The sequence below is a fragment of the Prosopis cineraria genome, unplaced genomic scaffold (genome assembly GCF_029017545.1).
Source record: "Prosopis cineraria cultivar Desert tree isolate PC_DT_omini unplaced genomic scaffold, ASM2901754v1 PC7, whole genome shotgun sequence".
NCBI lineage: Eukaryota > Viridiplantae > Streptophyta > Magnoliopsida > Fabales > Fabaceae > Prosopis > Prosopis cineraria.
Window position 1 is genome coordinate 32,236,795 of NW_026555338.1, and position 25,195 is coordinate 32,261,989.

General features: G+C 33.5%; 1 protein-coding gene and 2 pseudogenes across 1 annotated transcript; all 3 read right to left on the reverse strand.

Annotated features, from left to right (window-relative positions):
* Positions 1–550: 550 nt before the first annotated feature.
* LOC129316744 (cytochrome P450 72A397-like) lies at positions 551–8,481 on the reverse strand (annotated as a pseudogene).
* Positions 8,482–9,350: 869 nt separating this feature from the next.
* On the reverse strand, positions 9,351–11,422 carry LOC129316745 (cytochrome P450 72A397-like; annotated as a pseudogene).
* A 5,470-nt stretch (positions 11,423–16,892) lies between these two features.
* Positions 16,893–21,202, reverse strand: LOC129316049 (cytochrome P450 72A68-like). Its single transcript, XM_054960295.1, has 5 exons — positions 20,761–21,202; positions 20,413–20,630; positions 19,520–19,767; positions 18,905–19,295; positions 16,893–17,593 (listed from the first exon to the last, which is right to left on the reverse strand). The coding sequence occupies exons 1-5, from the start codon at positions 21,110–21,112 to the stop codon at positions 17,162–17,164; spliced, it is 1,641 nt and encodes a 546-aa protein (XP_054816270.1). The 5' UTR covers positions 21,113–21,202; the 3' UTR covers positions 16,893–17,161.
* Positions 21,203–25,195: the final 3,993 nt, after the last annotated feature.

Below are 25,195 nucleotides of genomic sequence, written 5' to 3' on the forward strand. Positions count from 1 at the left end.
CATTTTTCTTTTACTATTTTTGCTGACTTTTTATTTTTATAAAATTTAAAATTTTTCTTTTATTTTAAAATAACAAAGTTCATGTATTTTCGTTCATATATAAATTGAATGATCCAAATTTAAAAATATTAAACTATAAATTTTAAAATGATAAATTTATTTTATTGGGATATGATGATAATGACAATATTATCTTTATTTTTATTTTGTATCTATTAAAATAAAAATTATTTGAAGTATAAAAATTAAATGGAAAGAAAAACTGCCATCAAAAAGACCTGGCAATGAAACATAAAAGGAAAGATATAACCCCCTATTCAAACCACCAAAATATAGGGAGTTATATCATCTTATTGTTGGCTTCCTCACAATTCTATGATATTCAAGAAATTAATGTCCGAACAAAATATAACACTTGCACTTCACCAAAAAAAAAAAATAATAACAAATATATTATTTTTAACAAGTATTTCTTACATTCATTTATTTTCTGGACTATAAAACTGAAGCAAAGAATCAGTAGAGCAAGTTGTAATCCCAAGCAGATAGATTAGGCTCTCTGTAGGATGACATGAATCCCAAAATGTGGTTGAAGAGTAACAACGGTGGTCAGAGCATGAGAATATGATGGCGAGGGTTGAAAGGAGAAACGTTGTATTGTAAAATGAAGGACAGAGCCATCTTAGCTTCCAACAAGTGCAATGTTTTGTCCAAGGCAGATTCGAGGACCCCCTCCAAATGGAAAGAATGCAATAGAGTTACTTTTTGATGCCTTTGAAATTCCTTCAGAAAACCTTTCAGGGTTAAACTCCTTGGCATCATCTCCCCATAACTCTGGGTCATGGTGGATCATAAGTACTGGTATGCAGTAAATGCTATATGTGTTCTTGCAGGAACTGATAACTCTCCAAGTTTCATGTCCTTCTCAACATATCTCTCCATGGCTACTAGTGGTGGGTGTAACCTCAAAACCTCGTATAATATCATGGTCAGCTGCAATGTCGAAGCAGATGCAGTATCTTGAAAATGACGCACTTTAAGTGAATAATATAGTCGCATCATGTCAAAGTATATATACTTACGATCTTAAGTCAGTTTAGGCCAACAAAGTCTAGATTTTTGTTGCCAAATACTTGCAATACTTCTTCTCTTGCACGAGCTTGCCAATCAGGATACCTACCCAGCAGCATCATAGTCCAAACAAGCAAAAACAGAAGCGGATTCTTGGCCTGCAATATAGAACAACTTGCATTCCCCGATCACATCTTGCATGCTCAATCCAACGTCCTGTTTGTTGTTTCCTCCTTGTTTTTCATTCTCCATGTGATTGTATTCCATAAGTATGCCAATAGGTCATCCTTCCTTCCTTCCTTCCTTCACCTGCCTTCATGGCTTTCTCTTTCTTTTCAATAATACCCTTCAGTAAAGCTTCCACGTTTCCATTAATCTCCTTCTTCCTCCTGTTGGTTTTAGTTGGTACAAGCCTGAAAATAGATAAAGCAATCCTTTAATATATATACATATTGATGAATTAGAGATATATATAGACTTATCCTGCAATCTTACTACCAGAATGGAATGTGAAATTTCTCTACAGTTTTTATTAGGACAAGTTCAGCTTGCTCTGTGAGAAGATCGAATATTTGTCTGCCTTCTTCATAGCTACTTCCAAAGGCTGCTCAAGAAATAACATCTTTTGTCAAATTCTTAAGCCAATGCCATACATCCAATTCACATGCTCCATCTGATGAAGACAACATATTTTCCCATTCTCTTGTCAAATTCGAATATTTGTCTGCCTTCTTCATAGCTACTTCCAAAGGCTGCTCAAGAAATAACATCTTTTGTCAAATTCTTAAGCCAATGCCATACATCCAATTCACATGCTCGATCTGATCAAGACAACATAGTTTCCCATTCTCTTGTCATGTCACTGCAACTTTGGGCGAATGCTGGCAGAAGAATCTGTCAAAGTCAAAAATCAGAAGCCATTGGTATTATGGAATTAAGTAGATATCTGAACCCATTAGATATAATGGCAAGCAAATAATAAGGATACGTACACACCTTCAATTTTTCCAAATGGAAAGCTGGATTGATGATCATTCTGTGTTTAGCCCACTTGTCCCTCTCATAGCTTGCAACACCAATAGCTATATACTTGAGAAAAGGATTCATTTGAGGCTTTAAAAAATCATAGTTTCTATTGAATACAACCTTTATTTGCTCCGGATCCATCAGGATCAACCTCGGTGTTGGCCCAAACTACATAAATGAAGTCTTGCCTGCACATTTAATTTAATTTGTACAACTTGTTTTGGAGCATTAACATAACTAACAAAAACATGATAGTCAGAACAAAATTGATATGATATAAGCTTGAAGGAAAATCAAACCAAAAAGACTCCAGCATTGTTTGAGAAAATCTCAAAACTTTCATATAACTTCATTTATTTAGACTGCCAAAGGAAATAAACCTTGTTCTATTTTAACGTAAAACAGAGCATTTGTATTTGTTGGATTTAAAGTCCGTCTTCGATAAGCCAAAGTATTTAATGAAACCGAGTTAAGGCACTATATTATATCAAACTATATATGATAAGATATCAACTTGATATTTGTCAAATTAATTTTGACCAAGCAAGAGATTAAATTTGAATTACTCTATCCAAATCCCAGAATATCTTATTAAATAAAACAAGATATTGAATACCCAAAAACACAAAAAAAGAAAAGATATTAAGAGTAGCTAGAAGATTTTCCTGTGAGAGAGAGTCGACTGAAAATGCTTCAATAGTATATCACCGAACATGAACATGCGATTTACAATATATACACAATGCTAGGCTAATCTAATCCCTGATTTCTAGCCTATGACTAGGGAAGGAATAATCACCATTAATTCTAATGGTCAGAACCGAAGGAGAAGGGATAATAATAAAAAACACATCAAGCCTATTTACTATTTACACAATTAATGGGATTTCCACACTCCCCCTCAAGTTGGACTATATATGTCAATCATTTCCAACTTGCCTACAAACTTTTCAAACATCTCCTTGTTCAAGCCTTTGGTAAAGATATCTGCAGTTCGATTCCGTGATGGCACATGTATGAGTGACACAAGGCCTCCCTCAATCTTTTCTTTGATAAAGTGTCTATCAACCTCAACATGCTTGGTTCTGTCATGATGAAACTGGGTTATGTGAGATGTTTATAGCAGCTTTGCTATCAGTGTATAGCTTCATTGGAAGTTCTAACTCAATCCTTAGCTCTTCTAATACCCGTTTTACCCATATCTCTTCACATATACCATGAGCTACTGCTCGAAATTCAGCTTCCACACTACTCCTTGCAACAACATTTTGCTTCTTACTCCTCCATGTCACTAGATTTCCCCACACATATGTGCAATATCCTGATGTTGATCTTCTATCATTATGGGCGCCTGCCCAGTCTGCATCTGTAAATATCTCTACATTTTTCTTCTCTGTCTTTTGATATAATATTCTCTTTCCAGGTGTGCCTTTCAAGTATCGTACAATCTTGTAGACTGCCTTTAGATGTTTCTCTTTAGGAGTATGAGAATGTTGGCTTGCTACACTTACTGCAAATGCAATATCTGGTCTAGTATGGGAAAGATAGACAAGTTTCCCAACTAGTCTTTGGCATCTTCCTTTGTCAACATCTTTCCCTTCATTTTCTTCTTCCTCTTCATCTTCTTCTTCTTCTTCTTCTTCTTCTTCTTCTTCTCTGTCATCTTTTTTTATCTTCTTCTTTTTTGATGTTACTTCAATGGGTGTCGTACTAGGTTTGCACCCTAACATTCCTGTCTCTTTTAGCAAATCGAGGATGTATTTTCTCTGGGATATATAAATCCTTTTTTTAGGTCGCGCTACTTCCATTCCCATAAAATATTTCATTTCCCCTAAGTCTTTGACTTGGAAGGATTTGGCCAATGCCTTTTTAATCTTTTCCATCTCTTCATGGTCATCCCCTGTGAGGATGATGTCATCCACATATACGCTCAGAATAGTTTTCTTTCCTTCCCTGTGCTTGAAGAACAATGTATGATCACTCTGCCCTTGAGTGAAACCTTCCTTTCTTAGAACTTGTGTGAACCTTTCGAACCATGCACGAGGTGACTGTTTTAATCCATATAAGGATTTTCTTAATTTACAGACTAGGTTCCTTCTCTGGGCAGGGAATCCAGGTGGTGGCGTCATGTACACTTCTTCCTTTAAGTCTCCATTTAGGAATGCATTCTTTACATCTAACTGATACAATGGCCAATCAAGGTTTGCAGCCAGGGACATAAGAATTCTTACTGTGTTGAGCTTAGCAACTGGTGCAAATGTCTCTGTATAATCAGTTCCATAGATTTGGGAAAAACCTTTTGCCACAAGACGAGCCTTGAACTTTTCAACAGTACCATCTGCTTTGTACTTCACTGTGAATACCCATTTGCAACCTACAGCTTTCTTTCCTTGCGGTATCTCAACCTCTTCCCATGTACCATTTAGCTTGAGAGCATTCATTTCTTCCATAACAGCATTTTTCCAATCTGGGGACTGTAGTGCTTCTTCAATGCATGTTGGGATTGTAATGCTATCCAGATTGGTAGTGAAGGCTTGAAATCGAGGTGAGAGAGCTTTATAAGAGACAAACTTGTCTATTGGGTGTTTAGTGCAGCATCTGGGTTTCTTCCGAAATGTAATGGGAAGATCCAAATCTTCTTCTACTCCTCCTGGCTGATCACAGTCAGTAATATCTTCTTGAGGTTCAGGATTTGTCATTAGTTCAGAATTATGGTCAGCTTCGAGAACTTGGGTCTGGTTTTTCCTCCGAACATAAAACCGATCATAGAATTTATCAGTGTTTGTTCTCTCCCCCTTATTAAGATCCCCCTCGGTGGTAGGTGTATTATCTAGTTCAGGTTCAATTGTTGACGCACCAACTTCAAACGGAAGTTCTAATGGAGGTTCATACTCATAGGGTAATTCTAATTCAAGTGGGAAAGAGGGTTCTAAGGAAGACTCCAATTCACTCACACTCTCCCCCTGAGTTGGAGATTTCGGATAAAAGGATTCATCTTCATGGAAGGTGACATCACAGCTAACAAAGAATTTCTGTGTAAGAGGATCATAACACTTGTATCCTTTTTGGGAAGCAGAATATCCAAGAAAAATACATTTAACGGCACGGGGGTCAAGTTTACTATTGTGATGAATGTGAACAAAGACAGTGCACCCAAAAACTCGCTATGGAAGGTTATTTTCAAGGTGAGGAATAAGATGGGTGATGTGAAGAACCTCAAGTGGGGTTTTAAAAGATAGGATTCGGCTAGGCATTCGATTAATGAGATGGGTGGCGATAAGGATGGCATCACCTCAATAAAATTTGGGTACATTATGAGTAAGAAGTAGGGCTCTAGCAACCTCTAAAATGTGCCGGTTTTTTCTTTTAGCTATGCCATTCTGTTGGGGGCTATAAGCACAAGTGCTTTTATGAACAATTCCATGGTACTGTAAGAAATTGCCTAAAGAGTTATTGATAAACTCAGTACCGTTATCAGTATGTAGGATTTTAATAGAGGTGTGAAACTGGGTTTGAATCATTTTGTAAAAGTTGATGAATACAGGGACAACATCAGTTTTGTCTTTAAGGAGAAAGGTCCAGCAAACACGGGTGTGATCATCAATAAATGTTATAAACCATTTTTTATGTGTTCTGTTCGTAGTCCGGCTAGGTCCCCAAAGGTCACTGTGAATAGTGGTGAACGGTTGGGAAGGTTGGTAAATATTGCGAGAAAAAGTGGTTCTATGATGCTTTACAAGTTCACAAACATCACAATAAAACTTGGAGACATTTTTATTAGAATTAAGAGAGGGGAACATTTGACTCAAATACTGAAAATTGGGATGACCTAGACGTTGGTGCCATAACAAAATACTACTATCCTTAGGAAAGGAAACTTTATTGCAAACGCTACCATACTCTTTAGAGGATGCATCAAGGTAATAAAGACCATCAAATTCTCTAGCACTGCCAATCATCGTCCCCGTTGATATTTCCTGAAACATACAATAGTTGGGATAGAAGTCAGCATGACAGTGTTTATCCTTGGTCAATTTTTACACAGATAACAAATTATACTTCAATTTTGGAACATACATAACAGAATGAAGAACCAGCTTATCGAAAACTTTTATGTTTCCAACACCAACGACTGGAGATACTGTAGCGTCAGCGATTTTAACCTTAAGGGAGCCACTATATGGAGTATATGTGGAGAATAATTCTCGATTATCCGTCATGTGATCAGAAGCACCTGAGTCCACAATCTAGGGATTTGCAATACATAGGTGCTGAATGACATGTAAGGCTTGTAAGAAGTTACCTTTGTGGACTACCGTGGCTGTTGGCTGTTTTGTGCCAGGCATGTGGAGGGTATTAAGAAATTCCATGAATTTGGCGAATTGTTCAGGAGGGAACTGCTGGGTGCCTGGATGCACTTGAGGTGTTGTGGGTCTATCATCACTCTTTTCTGTGCCAATGTGATAACCACGACCCCTTGGCTTCTTTGGTTTCCAGTCTGGGGGTTTGCCATGAATATCCCAACAGGTATCTTTGGTGTGACCTGTCTTTTTACAGTGTTCACAAGTTGGTCTATTCTTCTGGCCTCTTGGATCTGCACTTCTAGTGACAAGTGCTGATGGTTCTGGTGCAGTAGTGGTCCCCTTGGCATCAGTTTTCAGCATAACATGCCGACGTGCATCTTCACGTCTTACTTCAGCAAATGCTTCACGGACAGATGGTAATGGTATGAGACTCAGGATCCTCCCCCTTACCGCATCAAGTTCTGGATTGAGTCCTGCTAGGAACTCAAATAGCCTTTCTTTGTCAATGCGTTTTTTAAATAGGGCAGCATCCTCAGCACACTTCCAGGCATCTTCATTAGTCAGATCCAATTCCTGCCAAAGAGCAGTCATTTCAAGATAATAATCATTAAGGTTACGGGAGCCCTAACTCATGTGCCACAATTTAGTTCTGATTTCAAACATTTGAGAAACATTTTCTCCATCAGAATATGCCTCTCGTACAGCCTCCCATATCTCTCTTGCAGTAGGTAGATACATAAAGCTCTTTTTTATTGTTGGAGTCATCGCATTAATAAGCCAGGAAGCCACCATCGAGTTTTCATTTTTCCAGAGGCACAGAGCTTTTGGATTTGATCCATCTGGAATCACAGAATCGCCATTGAGGAAGGCTAGTCGTCCACGACCTTCGATCGAGAGCTTCATCGTCTGTGCCCACTCCCGGTAATTGTCTCCAGTCAATTTTTCAGAGACGATGAGGACGTTTGAGCCCTCTAAGCTCGGCATCGACGCGTACGGTCCCCCCTTCTGGCTCGAAATCAGACTGTCAAACCCCGAGAATCACTCGCAGAGTGGTTCGTTCCTTCTTTCTGATTCGGAATCATGCTATCGGAGTCTCTCGGGTCAGTCGCAGATCATGTCTGGGTGTCGCGTACTGCTCCAATCGGCTCCATCTCCGTTTCCGAATCAGATACGTTTTCGATCTCTCCCTCAAGCTCTGATACCATGTGAGAGAGAGTCGACTGAAAATGCTTCAATAGTATATCACCGAACATGAACATGCGATTTACAATATATACACAGTGCTAGGCTAATCTAATCCCTGATTTCTAGCCTATGACTAGGGAAGGAATAATCACCATTAATTCTAATGGTCAGAACCGAAGGAGAAGGGATAATAATAAAAAACAAATCAAGCCTATTTACTATTTACACAATTAATGGGATTTCCACATTTCCTCCTGTCAGTACTCATAATGTTCAAAAAGTGATTGAATGTGTGTTAAACAACTCCTAAAAAATGTCTCAACCACCACTGTCATCATAAATATACTGGATCATCTCGTGAGTCAATACACAGAGTGATATGAAAAACGCTCGATCTTCTCTTCTCTTTTGTGAGGTGTATCTGATGTATGAATTAAAATAGGCTACTAAAAGTCTACTCTGTGTGAGTGCACTATGATCATATGTATTCTGATAATATTGATCAGTAAATTATTGCTCTAACAAGAGATAATTCTTTCTGGTTTATACATATATAAATATATTAGATAGAGAGACATTGTTAAAAAAAAGTGAAGGTGCTCTAACCGCATTTGTTGAGTAAGTGGTGGAGAAAGATGAGGACATGTGGGGCTAGATCATTTGAATGAGTATCCATGGGAATGGATTTGGCTTGTTTCTGCATGTTAACCATTTTGAACAGGTCTCCAACCCAGAGCTGATAAGGAAATGATTCAAGTCCTTGCTCTCTAAGCTTCCTCTCCAACCTCTTGGGTTTTAACCATGACCACTCTTCTATCTTCCATAACCACCTCACTACTAGAATCCCACCAATTATCATGCCCACAAACGTTGATTTTGACAATGCTTCAAACATCACTCTTACTGCCGGTACCTTTTTGTGCTTGCTTTGTGCTGATCTGAAATCACCATGAGTGTATTTAGAGAGAGAGAGAGAGACTAGAATCTCCCACGGTGGAGTAAAAAGGTAAGCGAAAAACAAGACTTAACATTAATATTATATGACCATGGTATACATCAATAGGCTGAGGTCTGTATACAAGACCAAGGAATCCATACAACATAAAAACACTTCTTTGATGAATTCATCATTATCCGGGCCATCAAGTATTTTATTCCATCATCAGGAGATATTCTGTGCCGGCTGCTTGTTTTTTTCCCTCTAGTTTACACAAATACAAATTACACAAACGAACAAACAGATACATGTAACTACGTACAAGGGTCATTTTAAAAAAATTTGTCTACGTTAATAACTGAGATGGTAAATAAATGCCAGTAAATCCAAGGAAATCTTATATATCTTGTAATAGTGTGGGATCATGCATATAAAAATGATGAGTTTATTGGGGCGGTTGTTACCACTAAACAAGAAAATCAAAAGGGTCTTTAAGTTGATTAGCTTTAAATTGTCCCCTTCACATGCACATAAAACAAGCTTATTTTATATATGTGCATCTAGAAGAGAGTGGATAAAAAAATTTGGAGAATTAAAAATCTTAGCTTGTGTTTGATTTCGCAATCGGAATACTGGTTTTATGATTATCCCCTGTAAGGTCACATAAATCCCATATCATGGCAAGATATGGTGCCAGCATATATTATTTTCTAGCGCAGATTTTTTTTTTTTTACAGCAAACTGACAGAAAGCTTGTAATATTCTCTCTTACCCACCCTCTCTTTGTGTGTGTATGTGTGTGTGTGTAGACACACCAAAAAAGGAATTTATGGTTCTAGTTGGTGTAGATTGACATCAACTCCGTGTTGTGGTTGAAGAGTGGCTTGCATGAAAGGAGCATGGGAATATGAGGGAGAGAGCTCAAACCAAAAGCGTTGCAGAATTAAAGAGAGAGCCATCTTAGCCTCCAACAAAGCAAAGTTTTATCCAATGCAAATTCGAGGACCCCATCCAAATGGGAAGTATGCAAGGGAATTGCCTTTCCCTGCCTTTGAGATTCCTTCACTAAACCTCTCTGGTTTGAATTCATTGGCATCACTCCCCCATATCTCTTGGTCATGATGAAGCACAAGTATTGGTATGAAAATTTGCACTCCTGCTGGTATTGATAAATTCCCAAGTTTCATGTCCTTTTCAGTAAATCTCTCTATCCAAATTGCTGGTGGGTATAACCTCAAAACCTCATATAAGATCATGGTCACCTGTAGTGGCAAAATCAGTTTGTTCCTCCTCTTGAGAATCAAATCAAATTAGATGATAAAGTTTGAACAACAGTTAAACAATGTAGATGACGATTGAGTTTAAACTACAGTCACATTATAAGATACAATATTACATTTATTTTATCAAGTAAACGATACTAGATATGGTTGATATATACTTAGAATCTTGAGATGACTTAGCCCATCAAAATTTGGTTTTTGATTCCCAAAGACTTGTAAGACTTCTTCCCTTGCACGTGTTTGCCAATCAGAGTAACTACTTAATAACATTATGGTCCAAGCAAGTAAAGACGAAGTGGTTGCTTGGCCTGCAAGATAGAACACCTTGCATTCCTCAATTACATCTTTCATACCCAATCCAACGTTGTTGTGCTTTCCTTGTTGTTCTGTCTCCCTGTGATTGGATTCTAAAAGTATCCCTAATAGGTCCTTCTTTATGGCTTCAACTGCCTTCAGGGCTTTCTCCTTCTTCTCGATGATGCCCTTCACCAAGTCGTCCACCATTCTATCAATCTCCTTAATCCTCCTAAGCTCCTTAGCGTGTATGAACCTGCAAGTTGATTCAATAAGTAAATATTTATAGGCATTAATTCCATAATTCAAAAGAGTTTTTGTCATACAGATATATCAAAAATGCCTACTAGCTAAGCCGAGTTAATTAGACGGCAATCTTACCTCCAAAATGGAATGTGATATCCTTGAAAATTATTCACGATAAGTTCAATTTGCTCCGTGAGGAGTTTGAATATTTGTTTGCCTTCTTGGTAGCTACTTCCAAATGCAGCTCGAGAGATAACATCCTGTGTCAGATTCGTAATCCAAGGCCATACATCTAGTTCGTATGTTCCGTCTGATGATGAAGACAACATTTTTTCCCATTCTTGTACCATGTCATTGCAACTTTGGAAGAATGTTGGCGTCATAGTCTGTTGCAGAATAAAGAAAATGAAAGTCAAAACTATCAGCATAACACTACATGTTTTGCGATCTGGATGTCGATGACAAGAAAATAAAGGAACCTTGAGATTATCAAGCTTGAAAGCTGGATTGATGATCTTTCTGTGTTTAGCCCACTTGTCTCCCTCATGTTGTGCGACACCTGTGTTAATATAGTTGACAAGTGCATTGAAGTGAGTTTTTGTGAAGTCATAGTGCTTGTTCAAGACATCCTTTATCTGCTCTGGCCTCATTATGATCAACCTCGGTGTCGGTCCAAACCCAATGAATGAATTTTTCCCTGCACACAAATTATTAATTACTCACCAAATATGAAAGCAGCATTCTAAAATCAAAGCGAATCAGACGAGAGAGAGAGAGAGAGAGAGAGATGGAAACCATATTTGTTGAGCATGTGAAGGACAAAGGAGAAGAGACGAGGAGATAGATCATGAGACAGAGACATCATGGGCACGGATTTGGCTTCTTCAAGCATCTTAACCATTTCCCTTAAGTCACCGACCCAAAACTTATATGGATTGGCTTTAAGGCCTTGCTTTCTTTCTGAGCTCTCTCTCCAGCCTCTTAGGGCTCAGCCACAGCCACTTCACCATCTTCCATACCCATCTCACCACCATTATCACTCCCATTACTGATACCACAATACTTGATGCCTCCATCTGATAGCCTTGCTCTTGAACGTAATGTATGCGCTCACTGCGCTTGTGTGTGTGTGTGTGCGCGCGCGCGCGCGCGCGTATTTAGAGAGAGAGAGAGTGAGTGAGACTAAGTGAGGTGCTGTCGTGGAAGAGACAATGGGGAGGGCAAAGAAAACGATGTTTTGAAAATAAATGAAACTTTTTTTGTTCCGTGAAGCTACAGATTTGCCCATAGGAGTATATATCCAGTTCCTGAGTGGCATCTTACAGTAAAATAAAAGTTAAGGTGTTAATTGAAAAATTGGCGAACTTTTCCATTATTTGAAAGACAGAAGTTTAGGACAATGATGTAATGAGCAAAGTGACAATACATATCTATTTTGTGTTCTTTGTGGATTCATTTTTCGCAATCTCATGTTTAGCCCATAACTGCAATCGCCGTCCATGCCACCTTTGCAATTTTATGCTTTTCTTTCTCTATATGGTCTGTGCTATATATCACGCAATTCAATACATAATATTCATAATTATAGTAGTTTATTCTAAAAAGGAATAAATATAAAAAGGTCCATCACACGTTAAATTAAAGTGAAGGACATTTAAGTTGTAAAAAATTTAATTAATTAATGACAGTTACATAGAGATTTTTTAAAAAAAAAAAATAGTTAATTAGATTTTAGAACTTAAAGGTTTTGTTAGCGAGCGAGACTTCTTAATTTTTACAGTTATTTAAATTAATATTCACAATATATTTTTTTAATTCTCTTTTTTAGAACCTAAAAAAGTGTTTGAGAGTTTAGCATGGAATGGAACAAAATATCACTGATGGAATGGAAGGACTGCTTCATTATTTGGGAGTTTTAGGGATATTTGACCACCATTTGATAATTGTCATCAAGATTAATGAAACAAAATTAATTATAATTATTATCACTACTGTCAAAATTGATGCCACTAAGGTTGATGCTTCCAATATTTCTCTTACTCTAAGTCTCACCATCTGCTGCTTCTCTCGTACGTGCTTGCATGAAATTAATATGTGCATATATATATATATATATATATATAGACAGTGTGCGTAGGTGTGAGCGCAATGAGCATAGATCCATTGTTCTCCATGAATATGAGCTAGAGAGATTAATAATATATAGAATGAATTTATTGTACAAGTTATGTAATATTAGATAAAGTATCAATCATTTATTTCACCAAAATTACAATTACGATTACAAGTTTACTGTACAAGTAATGTAATATTAGATAAAGTATCCGTCATTTTCACTAAAATTACCATTACAATTGCAAGTCCTGATTATAGCTATTTTCCAAGTTTCTTTAAGCTATTCAAATTATCTAGAAATGTCACACGATATAAAGCATAAAGAGCAAAGATTGAACAAATAACAAGTCAAATCACAATAAAAGTAGAAAAGTTATTACGTGTAATACAATATGTGTTAGTTTATAGCAACCTCAAATTAACAATCGTAGCATATATCAAATCATACGAAAGAAGGTAGAGAAAATTAGAAAGAAATTTTGCAACAACAAAAAAATGTACAAGCATTAATTATTTGAGAGAGAGAGAGAGAGAGAGAGAGAGAGAGAGTGTGTGTGTGTGTGTGTGTGTGTGAAAATGTGTATAAAATTTATTTCTATTTTTCCTGACATTTATTTTCCCTTCAATTTCCCTTAAATGCGTATATATTACGATGCCTACTACCTTGGAAATAATAATGAAACATCTCGGTTCCGTCAAGCTACAAACTTTCCTTCATAAATAGCCAGTCCATAAGTGGTATCTTATGAGAAATATAAAATTTATGGTGGTAATTGAAAATTTTGGCTAACTCTACTTTTTCAATTACTGAAAAGCCAGAATTCTAGAACAATTGATTTAAATGAGCAAAGTGCCAATTTACACATACGTGTTGTCGCCATATTTCCAATATTGTGTTCAATATTTTAATTCATTTCCCACCACAATATTATGTTTAGTTCCATATATAAGTACAATATCCTGAATCCTGATCGATGCTGATTCTTCAATTTTACGTTTTTTTTTCTTTTTTACATATTCTGTTAAATTAGGCAATAATCCAAACCAAGCCATTCATATTTTTAGCAGTTTATTTGTAAAAATAAAATTTCATACCTTACAGAACTAAAAGTACCACATTTATATATGGTTAATATATATATATATATATATATATTAACGATGATTGCTCCATCCAACAATTTCTTTAAAAAAAAGTGTGGAAATTGCCATCCAGATTGAAGATGTTTTCGTATTACTACATTTATAGTGTCTGTATTTTGTTCATAAGATTATACCTTACGTATATAAATTACTATGAAGTCTGATCTTACTTACTTTTAAGTTGTTCGACTTGCTTCTTTATACATTAAAAAAATTGTTAGTAACCTTAATTATTTGAGATGGGCAAAATGATATTTAATAATCAAAACAATCTTGCGGGCTGCATGGGATTAAGCTTACATTACTATTCTATATCATTTGAGTTTGGTTCAAACTTCAAAGGAGGGGAGGGGACTATTTTTAATTACCTTGTTTGCAAGGCCGTGGAGGCCTCAAAAGAAAAAAAATTAACGCCCCTATTTTATATATATATATATATATATATGTATGTATGTATCTAATTGATATTTATATTATTATGTATTTAATTGTACGTGAAAGAGAATAAAAAATATTGATTTCTTTTCAGTTGAAAAGTTATAATCATTCTCATTATAACATTAATTATTGAGCTGAGTTCATTATCTATAAAAAAAAATAATAAAATTCATAATATACTAATTTGCACTATATTAGCTTATGGTAAATTCCTCTCACGATCTCACTTTTTATTTTCTCCTTTTCTGATTTTAAAGTCTAAAACATTGATAATTATTAGTATTAAGACTTTGTGTAGTTTCAAACTATCAACATGACACCTTTAAGCTTTATTAAAAATCTTATTTATAATTTTTATAATTATTATTAGTTTTTCATATTAATCATTGATATTATTAGTCTTAACTATATCTTTTTATTAAAAATGTATTGCCATCCCATATCATTGTTAATATTCTATCCCAATATATAAGATAGGATAGGAACACTTTGTTAACACTAATTTTCATTTAACTATTGAATTAATTCAGTATTTTATTAGAATCACTATATTATAAAATTTTAATATATAATTTTGTAAAAAATGATGAGTGCATTTTTTTTTAAGGGATAATTACACATGTTAAGTTTTACTAATAATTTTGCATTAGGTCTCGAAATATCTTCACATGGCCCTACTTATTTGGTTTTGATAGAGGGGAGGGGAGGAAAATTTTAATAGTAATCATTTGTTTAGTTTAAGAGAAAAGAAAGGTATTAACTAATTAATTTACTATCATATCGTTCTATGTTAGTTTTATTTTTTTAATTAATTATTCCTTGTATAAATTAGTTTTTCCTTTTAAGCCAAATTGCATGATATGACACTCGTTCTAACTTCTTTTTTTTTTATTATTATTATTACACGACACTCTTTCTAACTTCTAATATGTTGTTTATATGCATATATCAAATTAATACAGCAACAATTTGTTTAACTCCCTTGAATATATAATTATTATATATCATTAAAATATACATTAATTTGAACTCGATTAAACCTATTTCAATAATCACGTCAAGTCTGCATAATTTTTCTATTTTTACTTATTTATACAAATATCTTTGGTGAACTAATATTTATACTAATTTATAATTAAAATTAATTATTTTATTATTATTTTTTATCTTGGCTTTCCCCTACGAAGACTGTTAGCTGACTACTGAAAAGAAACACACACAACAATTTTTTTTTTAAGAAGAAACACAAAACAATTGGATTAAAAAAAAAAAAAGGAAAGAAACACACAGCAATAACAAATTCTAAGTTCATGTCAATGAAAGTTTCCAACTAGGTTCAGATAAAAAAGAATGAGGAATGCGGAAGAAATGAACAGGAGATCAAAAACAAATTATATGATCAGATTGACCGTAGGTATTTAGTCTCATCGGAGCACACATGCACCCATCGATTATACACACACAGATATCGATCGGTAGAGAGAAGGAAAGGGACGACGAAGAGAAAACCCACAAGAACGGAGAAGAGCCGACGGTGACGCAGGTCGAGGTCGTGCACATACAGACGCCGTTAGCTTCAGTTCTGAAAGATCAGACGAGCCAGTTTTCTTCATCCGTCTTTGGTGCTCGTCAGCAGTGACGTACTCATCTCTCAGGAAAAAATATAAATCTGAATGGTCTATATTTTTTAAATTTTAATTTTAATTTATATTTATAAAAATGAAAATTTATAAAATTTTCTAATAAAAATTTTGGGTGGTTCAATTTTATATTATAATTTTCATGAACTGGCTATCTAAAATGTACTCTAGACAATCCATATTTAATATTAATTTTTTATCTACAAGGTCTAGATTTAAAGTTTTTAATTTTATATTTATTAAAATAAAAAATTATTAAAAAATTTAATGTTGAATCTCACTTATCTAAAGTATATGTAGATAGTTAATTTATAAAAATTATAATATTAAATTGAACCATCGAGAATCCTAGATTAAATCAATATTGTACAGATTGATTGTGACTATATTTATTCAAAAAATTTATATATTTTTATTTTTAAAAAATTAAAATTAAAATTGAAATTGAAATTAAAAAAATCTAGGCCATCCAAATTATCTAGATGGCCCAAATCTTTTCTGAGTGATGAGCACCTTAACGCTTGGCAACACAGAGTGGTAAAATTTGATTGGATAGAGCATAGATTAGGTGATGCTCATGGTGAATGCAAGAATTTCTCAATTCTTACTCTAACTTATTGTAATATTTTTTTCAAAACAAATTAGGTGAGTTGAGTTTTTAATAGCTCATCAGGGTCAAAGTCAACATGCCCAAAAAGTTTTGAGTGCTTGTAAGATACTTGCGAATTGCCTACAAATTCAACGAGATTCTCATGTTTTGATTCAAAATTTTATGAATTATAAGTTAAATCCTTACCAATTGAACCTAAGTAAAACTATTGTAATAATGCATGTTGGTGAAAGCATGCATTTATTAATTATTCTTATTCTTATTCTTGTTGTTGTTGTAGTAATTATTTATAATATAACAAATTTGTTGCATATTAATCCATATCTTATTTTATTGTAAAAACTTATTAGCAATTTTATACTAAGAAACTTAGTTTAAATTAGTTAATGTTTTTAAAATTTTAGAATAAAATTACCCCCAATAAAATTCCTCAGTTAGATGAGGTTATATAGTTAATAAAAAAAATTATTTAGTCAAAGTTAGTTAATGCTTGATATAAGAATGTTAAGGACTATCGATAAAGTTCATATAATAAAGATTGGGAGTAATTTTTTGAACTATTCAGAACTTGACAAAAAAATGCAAAAAATTAACTAGAAATGAGTCAAAAATATAACACGACAATTTTGGCTAATTATGTGAGGGTGCCCACACTCATACATATATATAATGCTAAAGTTAAAACTTCAAACTACAATAATTTCTTACATAGTCTTTTGATACTTGTGTACTAGCTGATCTGTAAAACTAAAGTGCAGATTATTTAATATTTTTTTATAATTAAACTGACAAAAAGCTTGTAACATTTTTCCTCTCTCAAAATATATTACATATCTATATATCCAGACACACCCCAGGTGATAAATTTATTATGCAAGTTTGTGTAGAATGACATGAACTCCATGTTGTGGCTGGAGAGTCATCCGGAGAAGAGGAGCATGAGAATATGAAGGAGAAAGCTCAAACCAAAAGCGTTGCAGAATCAATGAAAATGCCATCTTAGCTTCCAACAAGGTGAAGTTTTGTCCTATGCAAATTCGAGCACCCCATCCAAACGGGAAATATACAACGGAATCACCTTTTCCTGCCTTTGAAATTCCTTCAGAAAACCTCTCTGGATTGAACTCCTTGGCATCGCTACCCCATATCTCTTGGTCTTGTTGAAGAATCAACGTTGGTATGAAAATGTTCACTCCTCTTGGTACTAATATATTCCCAAGTTTCATGTCCTTCTCACATGATCGCTCTAGCCATGTTGCTGGTGGGTATAACCTCAAAACCTCGTATAAGATCATGGTCATCTGTGTAGTGTCAAAATCATATATGGTTCATTCATTAGTAAGCCACTGTCTGGGTTCAAAATCAGCTATATATATGTTGGCTTTTTCCCCAAGAAGCTCTTTTTCTGAATTTAACTAAATGTGACAATCAAATCTTCATAATACTATTAAACATTCATGACAAATCACACAAATATAACATGTGTGTGTGTGTGTGTGTGTGTGTGTGTGTGTGTGTGTGTGTGTGTGTGTGTAAAAGTGTATATGTAGTTTGAAGGAACCTCCTTTGGAGCTCATTCAATGGTTGAATCCAGACGCAAGGGGTTTTTGTGGACCTTGTTCTATTTTTAGTTAAATAAAGGAATCTGGGCATTGCCCCATCTTTTGATTAAAAAGAAGTGTCTATTTGGTCTTCAAACTTTACATAAAATTTTAATTTGATCTTATTTTAATTTTATACAATATTTGTTATTCCTCAAATTCTAACGCTGCTAGCTAGTCTCGTTATTGAAAAATGTTGATATTACAATTTTAAATGGTAAAATATTAAGTTTAATTTTTTTAAATGATTGGATTAATTATTAGCATTGAAGAATTCTTCGATGGGATCTAAAATTGTAGTTTCAATATTTTTCGTTAATATCCTATTATTAGGATTAAGGGAGACCATATATAAAATTGGGAAAATCAAAATCAAGGACTACTGGACAAAATTAATTGCTCTACAGAATCAAATAATTTTGATATTACTTTATATGACTAAAATACCTAAATGTAATTAAAATTTATTGTGAAAAAAATACCCCTTATGTATATATATTTGTTGTGATGGGAGAATTTATTGTTGTTAAAATAAAACAAGATTTTTTTTATAAATAAAGACTTATTCATCATATTATAACACTTTCTCTCTACCACAAAGTTAATATTTTCGAGTTTTTAATGAAAAAATTAATTGTTGTTAAAATAAAAATGGGATTTATTTTTTTAAGAAATGAGAACTTGTTCACCAAATTACAATACTTCTTTTTCACCACCAAATTAATTTTTTGGAATTGACTTGCTTTTCCCAAATGGGAACTTGTTGTTAAAGAGTATAAGCTTTTTCACAATAACTTTTAATTACAATTAAGACATTTGGTCCTACAGAGTAATATTAGAATTATTTGATCTTATAAAATAATAAATTTTTTCAATAGTCCTGGATTGTAATTTTCCCTATACAATTAGAACAACACACACACTTGCTTTTGCTGTTTTGCATGTGTGCGTGTATTTTGTCTATTTTATCAAGTAAAGAATCAGTAGACAGTAGACATAGATGATACTTACAATCTTGAGGCGATTTAACCCATCAAAGTTTGGTTTTTGATTCCCAAAGACTTGTAAGACTTCTTCTCTTGCACGTGTTTGCCAATCAGTGTACCTACTCAACAGCATCATGGTCCAAGCAAGCAAAGACGAAGTGGTTGCTTGGCCTCCAAAGTAGAAAAATTTGCATTCATCGATTACATCTTTCATGCTCATCAACCCAGCATTGTTGTGCTTTCGTTGGCTTTCAATCTCCTTGTGATTGGATTCAAGAAGCATGCCAAGCAAGTGATTCTTTATAGCTTCACCTGCCTTCAGGGCTTTCTCCTTCTTCTTGATGATACCCTTCACAAAGTCTTCCACCATTCTATCAATCTCCTTAATCCTCCTAAAGTCCTTAGCGTGTACAAACCTTTAAAATTGATTCAATAATGTTAGGTTGTCTGTGTGAGTAAATTTAAGCTGATGTGACAAGTACGTATCATATAAGATAAAGTAAAGCTTAATGCATAGTATATAATAAAAAGAAAAATCCATTCAACAGCATTCCCACACGACTCTCCAAGATTGCGCATGTATCTGTTTACCAATCTCACAATATATGCAAGATCAAGTCTGATTATATTTTAATGTTACCTCCAAAATGGAATGTGATATCTTTGTAAATGAGTCGCGACAAGTTCAGCTTGCTCTGTTAGGAGGTCGAAGATTTGTTTGCCTTCTTCATAGCTACTTCCAAAAGCTGCCCGGGAAATAACATCCTGTGTCAAGTTCATGAGCGAAGGACAAACATCCACTTCACATTTTCCATTTGATGACGACAACATTTTTTCCCATTTTCGTGCCATGTCATCGCAACATTGGAAAAAGGTTTCCGTCATAGTCTGGAAAATAAAGAAAGTGACGGTCAACATTATTAGCGTAACATTAAAGAGACCCAATATTACTGGTAGGAGTTTAATTTCAAGGAGAAAAAAACCGGAATCATCTGCATGTGTTTTCTCTCCTGAATCTAGTTACTCTTGATGTTTTGACATGATAAACATTTAAGATGAATGAATTGTTTGATTATATTGTGTAGAGATAAGAATAAATAGTCTAAGTTTGAGATTATTAATTTCAGTGATTTTTTAATTTTTTTTCTCTCATTTTATTAGTTTTTATACAACATAATTTTTCTTTCTTTCTTAAAAAAATCAAATTTCATGAAATTTACAGATTCTCAACTTTAAAAGATCTATTCCCATATGCTCTTTCTCTGTACTTGACCTGACCTGTCAAATGTTCAATCATTTCATTCCAAATTTCAAGCGTTCGGCATTATGATGTTTACATTAATTAAGCTTATATGTATACAGACAGTTATATATAAAAACAATACTTATGAGTGAGGGGTGACTTTTTTCTTAATCAATAAACCAAAGTGAATAACATAACATAAAAAGAAGTTTACTGCTCTTATTTCACCAGTTCAGAGGGATCCTTGTCCCTTGAGCATTGTTAGAAGTATAATTAATGTTGGTAATTACCTTGAGTTTATCCAAGTTGAGAGCTAGACCGATGATCTTTCTGTGTTTAGCCCACTTTTCTCCCTCAAGTTTTACGATGCCAGGGGATACGTACTTGGTAAGAGGATTCAAGTTATGTTTTGAGTAGTCATAAGGCTTGCTTAAGACTTCCTTAATCTGCTCTGGGCTCGTTACTATTAACCTCGGTGTCGGTCCAAACCACAGGAATGAATTTTTACCTGCACGCAGTACGTTAATTGTCACTCATCACCATAGCTATGAATCAATCACAGTGATATATAGTAAAATTAGAGATTGCAGATCAAAAGAGAACAAAATCAGAAGAAAGACAGGAAAATTGAAGGACACCATATTTGTGGAGTACGTGGAGGACAAAGGCGAAGAGACGAGGAGACAGATCATGCGACAGGGACATCATGGGCATGGATCTGGCTTCTTCATGCATCTTCATCATTTCCCTTAAGTCGCCAACCCAGAACTTGTAAGGATTGGCTTGAAGGCCTTGCTCTCTCAGCACCCTCTCCAGCCTCTTAGGGTTCAGCCACAACCACTTCACCATTTTCCATCCCCATCTCACTATTATTATCGCTGCCACTATTGAAACCACTAACGTTGTTGCTTCCAACATTTCTCTCACTCTCTGTGTCTCCATGTCTTCTTGTCTTGTGTTTATATGACACTCGAAAGTAGAGTAGTGCATATATATAGGCTGAGTGGAGTCTCACGGAACAGTAAAACTGTGTGCGTCTGTGTGTGTGAATGAGAGAGTGATATGAGCTTCCGTTAATGTATGTTCTCTGAGCGAATCAGGTGGTAAAGAGATTGGTAAAATATAGAATGACTTTATCTTGTAAATAAAAGTTAAAGTATCAATGGGTTGCTTCCACTTTATCTTGTAAATAAAAATTAAATTATCAATAGGTTATTTCCACACAAAAACTGCGAGTTTATTAATAAATTCAAGTTATCTAATTCATGACCCACTCCTTATATATAGCTGATCTTTTCCAAGCTTATGTAAGTTATTCAAAATTTTCACACAATTAAAATAACTCATTATAAATTCAAAGTGAAAAGAAAAGACGGTAATTACACTAGAATACATGTTAGAGTTTACCGCATCCTCAAATTAATTAAAAATCTTAGCTCAACATCATTAGATATATAAAATCAATATGATAAAAATAGCATATATCAAATTAAGAGGGAAAATTGTTATAGAAAAGTTTTGCAATAATGCACAACATAAACATTTAAAAAAAGATATAAAAGATAAAAATGTGAATCAAATTCAAAGTATACTCCGTTTCCTCACATTTATCCTGTCTTCATTTTCTCCCTAAATGCATGTTATTTAGGAAGCCTATGCGACCTTCAAAATATATATGCGCAACTTTTTGGTTCCGTGAAGCTTCAAAATTGCCAATACGAGTATTATGTATGTATAATTGGGATCTATCTATAAGAAATATAAAAATTATGGCATTAATTCAACAATTGGCTAACTTTAATTAATCCATCATTGAAAACCCGGCCACGGTTGTTGAACTGTCAATTTCAGGGTGCAATTGAAATGTCAATATTACACACACACACACACACACAACACATTCGTGTTTGGAGCCATATATCTATTTTGTGTCCATTTTGATTCATTTCCATAATCTTATGTTTAGTCAATGAGAGCAATCTTTATCCATGCTGACTCTGCAATTTTCTGCTTTTCTTTACATGTTCTATTCTGTTACGCAATCCCATAGGCTATTCACATTTTAAGCAGTTTAATTATTTTTAAAAATAAAAACTAAAATAAAACTTCTTAGATGTTATCTATGGCACGAAAAAGTGCAGTATTGCATCTTCATATTATAATTTTTTGAACTAAGATATGGATTAGCCAAGTTATGTCAGTATTTGGAAGCCTTTATTATGCACACGTCTTAAATTCAAAATGAGACTAATCCTAGTTGAAGTGACAAGAATTTGTGTGCATGTCATACTGTTTGAAGTCTGAAAATTTGGATGACCCTAATTGCAAAAATATGGATTTGATATTTAAATTGTCTTTGATACAAAAACTCGTGAACTCACATTTGAGCTAAAGAGATTGTTATGATATCCTTGTGTTAGTGGATTTGGATAGATGTAAAAAGTCTTATATAAGATAAAGTTAAACTTAATAATTAAAATATAATAAAAGAAAATAACTTAAAAACTTAAATCTTTAAGTTTTGAGTTAAAATATATTATTTCTTTGCTCTTTGTCCATTCGTTTTCTTTCATGTTTCCAGATAATCGTTCCTCATTTCTAACTCATCTTATTAAGGTAAATACACACCCTCTCTCACATGTAAAAATGGAAATCTAGTTAACCTTTACAGTAGTCCTACAATATAAGGAAGCCTAGAATTCAATTGGGCTGATTATATTTTACTCATAGATGGTTTGATTGAAGCCGAATAATTACTCAGCTTAAAGCCCAATTAAAAAGCCTGTGGAAAATAAAACAGGGTGAAGTATAAGGGCTGGTATGAAAATTTGCAATCCTCCAGCGCCAATAAATCCTCAAATCCCAAGTTTCATGTCCTTTTCAATAGAAATTTGGTTGTCCTGGTAGAAAAAACCAGTCAGAATCGGATTAATTCAACGCCAAAACTGAACCAAATAAAAAAATTAAAAAAAAGGAAGAGGAAATTAAAATTACAACGTTACCACTTTGGCCATGAATTATAATTTTAATATATTACAACTCAACCGTGACATGCAGGCACACTAGAGACGTCCCCCAAGCTATTGAATTTGCATTCAGTGCTCATCGCGTTGATGAGCATCAAGCACCCATCGTTACATGGCTAAATCAAGGCCTTTGACTTTATTCTAAAATGATCTCAACTGATCACTTTAAATTAATTTTTAAATATTTTAAATATTATATTTATGAATATAAAAATTATAAAAAATCTTGATATTAAATTTAGACTGTCTTTCATACTCATCCAAGAATGAAAACTATCATACTCATAATATTTGATGAGATCTGGATTATCCACTATCCAGATGTACTCTGAAGAGTTCAACTATAACTTAAATAATTCAATTTAATATTAAAATTTTTTATATCATATAAATATACTCTAGACAGTTCAAATTTAATATCAAAATTTTTATAATTTTTATATTAATAAATATAATATTTAAAATATTTAAAAAGTAATTTAAAATGAATGGTAGAAATCATTTCATAAAAAAATCAAAGGCCGTGATTTAGCCAAGTGTGATGACCGCTCGGTGCTCATCAAGGCGATGAGCACCGAATGCGAATGCCAAGCTATCTCTACTTACTCCTCCTCCCACATACTCAACGTGGGACTTTGCAATTTGCACCTCTCAATTTTTTCATTTTTTTCTCTTGTTCATCATTTTTTTTCTTATATTTTTTATCTGGTATTTGATGATTTTTTTAAATCTTATTTTTTTAATTTAAGCATAAATATATAAACTCTATATTTCTAATTTTTTATTTATTTTTTTTCAAACTTAATATTTTTATTTTAGTTCTGATTAGCCTTCTAAAAATACTTAATGAGATGTCATTTTTTTATATAATGAATATGTGCTCTTGAATATTAAAAAGTTTAGAATAATTTTAAAAATACATGATTAATTTCCTTTTATAAGGAAAATAACATTTTATAAAATGTCTCCTTTAATATACTCCCTCTGTTAAAAAATATAAGGCATTTTTTTATGAGTTAGATGTTCAAAAATTAAAGCGTTTTTAGTCTTTTAAGGTGTAATCATTACTTTTTTTTTAAAATGCTCCTATTGATAATGAATTTATATTTATTATAAGGTGTTTAATAAAGGTAAATATGAAAAGATAAGATTAGTTGGAAAGTAAGTGATCACTTTATTAGGGGTGAGATTCAGTTAAAAATACCTTTTATTTTTGAATGGAGGGAATAATATTTAACATGTCAATGTACGTGAATTCAGATGGACAAAATGACAAATTTTTGAAAACGATCTCTTGAATGTATGGGATCAAGCTTAAATTATCATTCTATCAATGTACATGCACAATAATAAATTGTCTTCTCATAATCACTCCAATAATTATATGTGAGCTTATTGGGGCGGTCATTTTTAAAAAAACAAAACTTGTAGAGACAACCAATGAAGCGTGCTACATATAACGTGGTTCTTGCTCTAATTTCTAAACTATTTTATGTATTATTCTAATTTTTTAAGGGGTTGGGGCTATAAATCCTTGAACTTGAGAGTGAAAGAAGAAGCAAGTCCACTTAATGAGCGTCTCATGTGGCATACAATAACAATTTTTCAATTTAATAAAATGGCTATAAGAGATTTTGTCACATAATATTAAAAAGTATTAAATCTTAAATTTTTTAAGGGAACAATATATGTGATGGGTGTTTTGATAATCATGAGAATTGTTTTGAATTTTTGAAGGAAAATGTACTTTGCTAATTTTCAAATATTGATTATTTGAGACACCCATTACCAAATTCAAATCCAAAAAAAGGCACAGGCATGTAGATTTTAAACATATTCAAGCACCCTATTTTATTATAATGACTTATTAAAAATTTATATAGATTAAAAATGGGAACATGCTCAAAATTTTAAAACAAAAATTATTAGTAAGGTGAGGCTATTTAGTTCATTAGGAAATTATTTAGCTGGTTGAGCGAGGACGAGTACTAAAGTAAAGTATATATATTCAAACTAACTGTCTTATACATTTAAAATTGATACGTGA

What these genes read in the sequence shown, in the direction of transcription:
- LOC129316049 (XM_054960295.1), bottom strand. Translation starts at nt 21,112, where the DNA reads ATGCACTACTCTACTTTCGAGTGTCATATAAACACAAGACAAGAAGAC. An exon ending in CCACGTACTCCACAAATATG is followed by an intron (nt 20,631 to 20,760) that starts GTGTCCTTCAAT and finishes TACTGCGTGCAG; the next exon opens with GTAAAAATTCATTCCTGTGG. An exon ending in TATCACATTCCATTTTGGAG is followed by an intron (nt 19,296 to 19,519) that starts GTAACATTAAAA and finishes TCAATTTTAAAG; the next exon opens with GTTTGTACACGCTAAGGACT.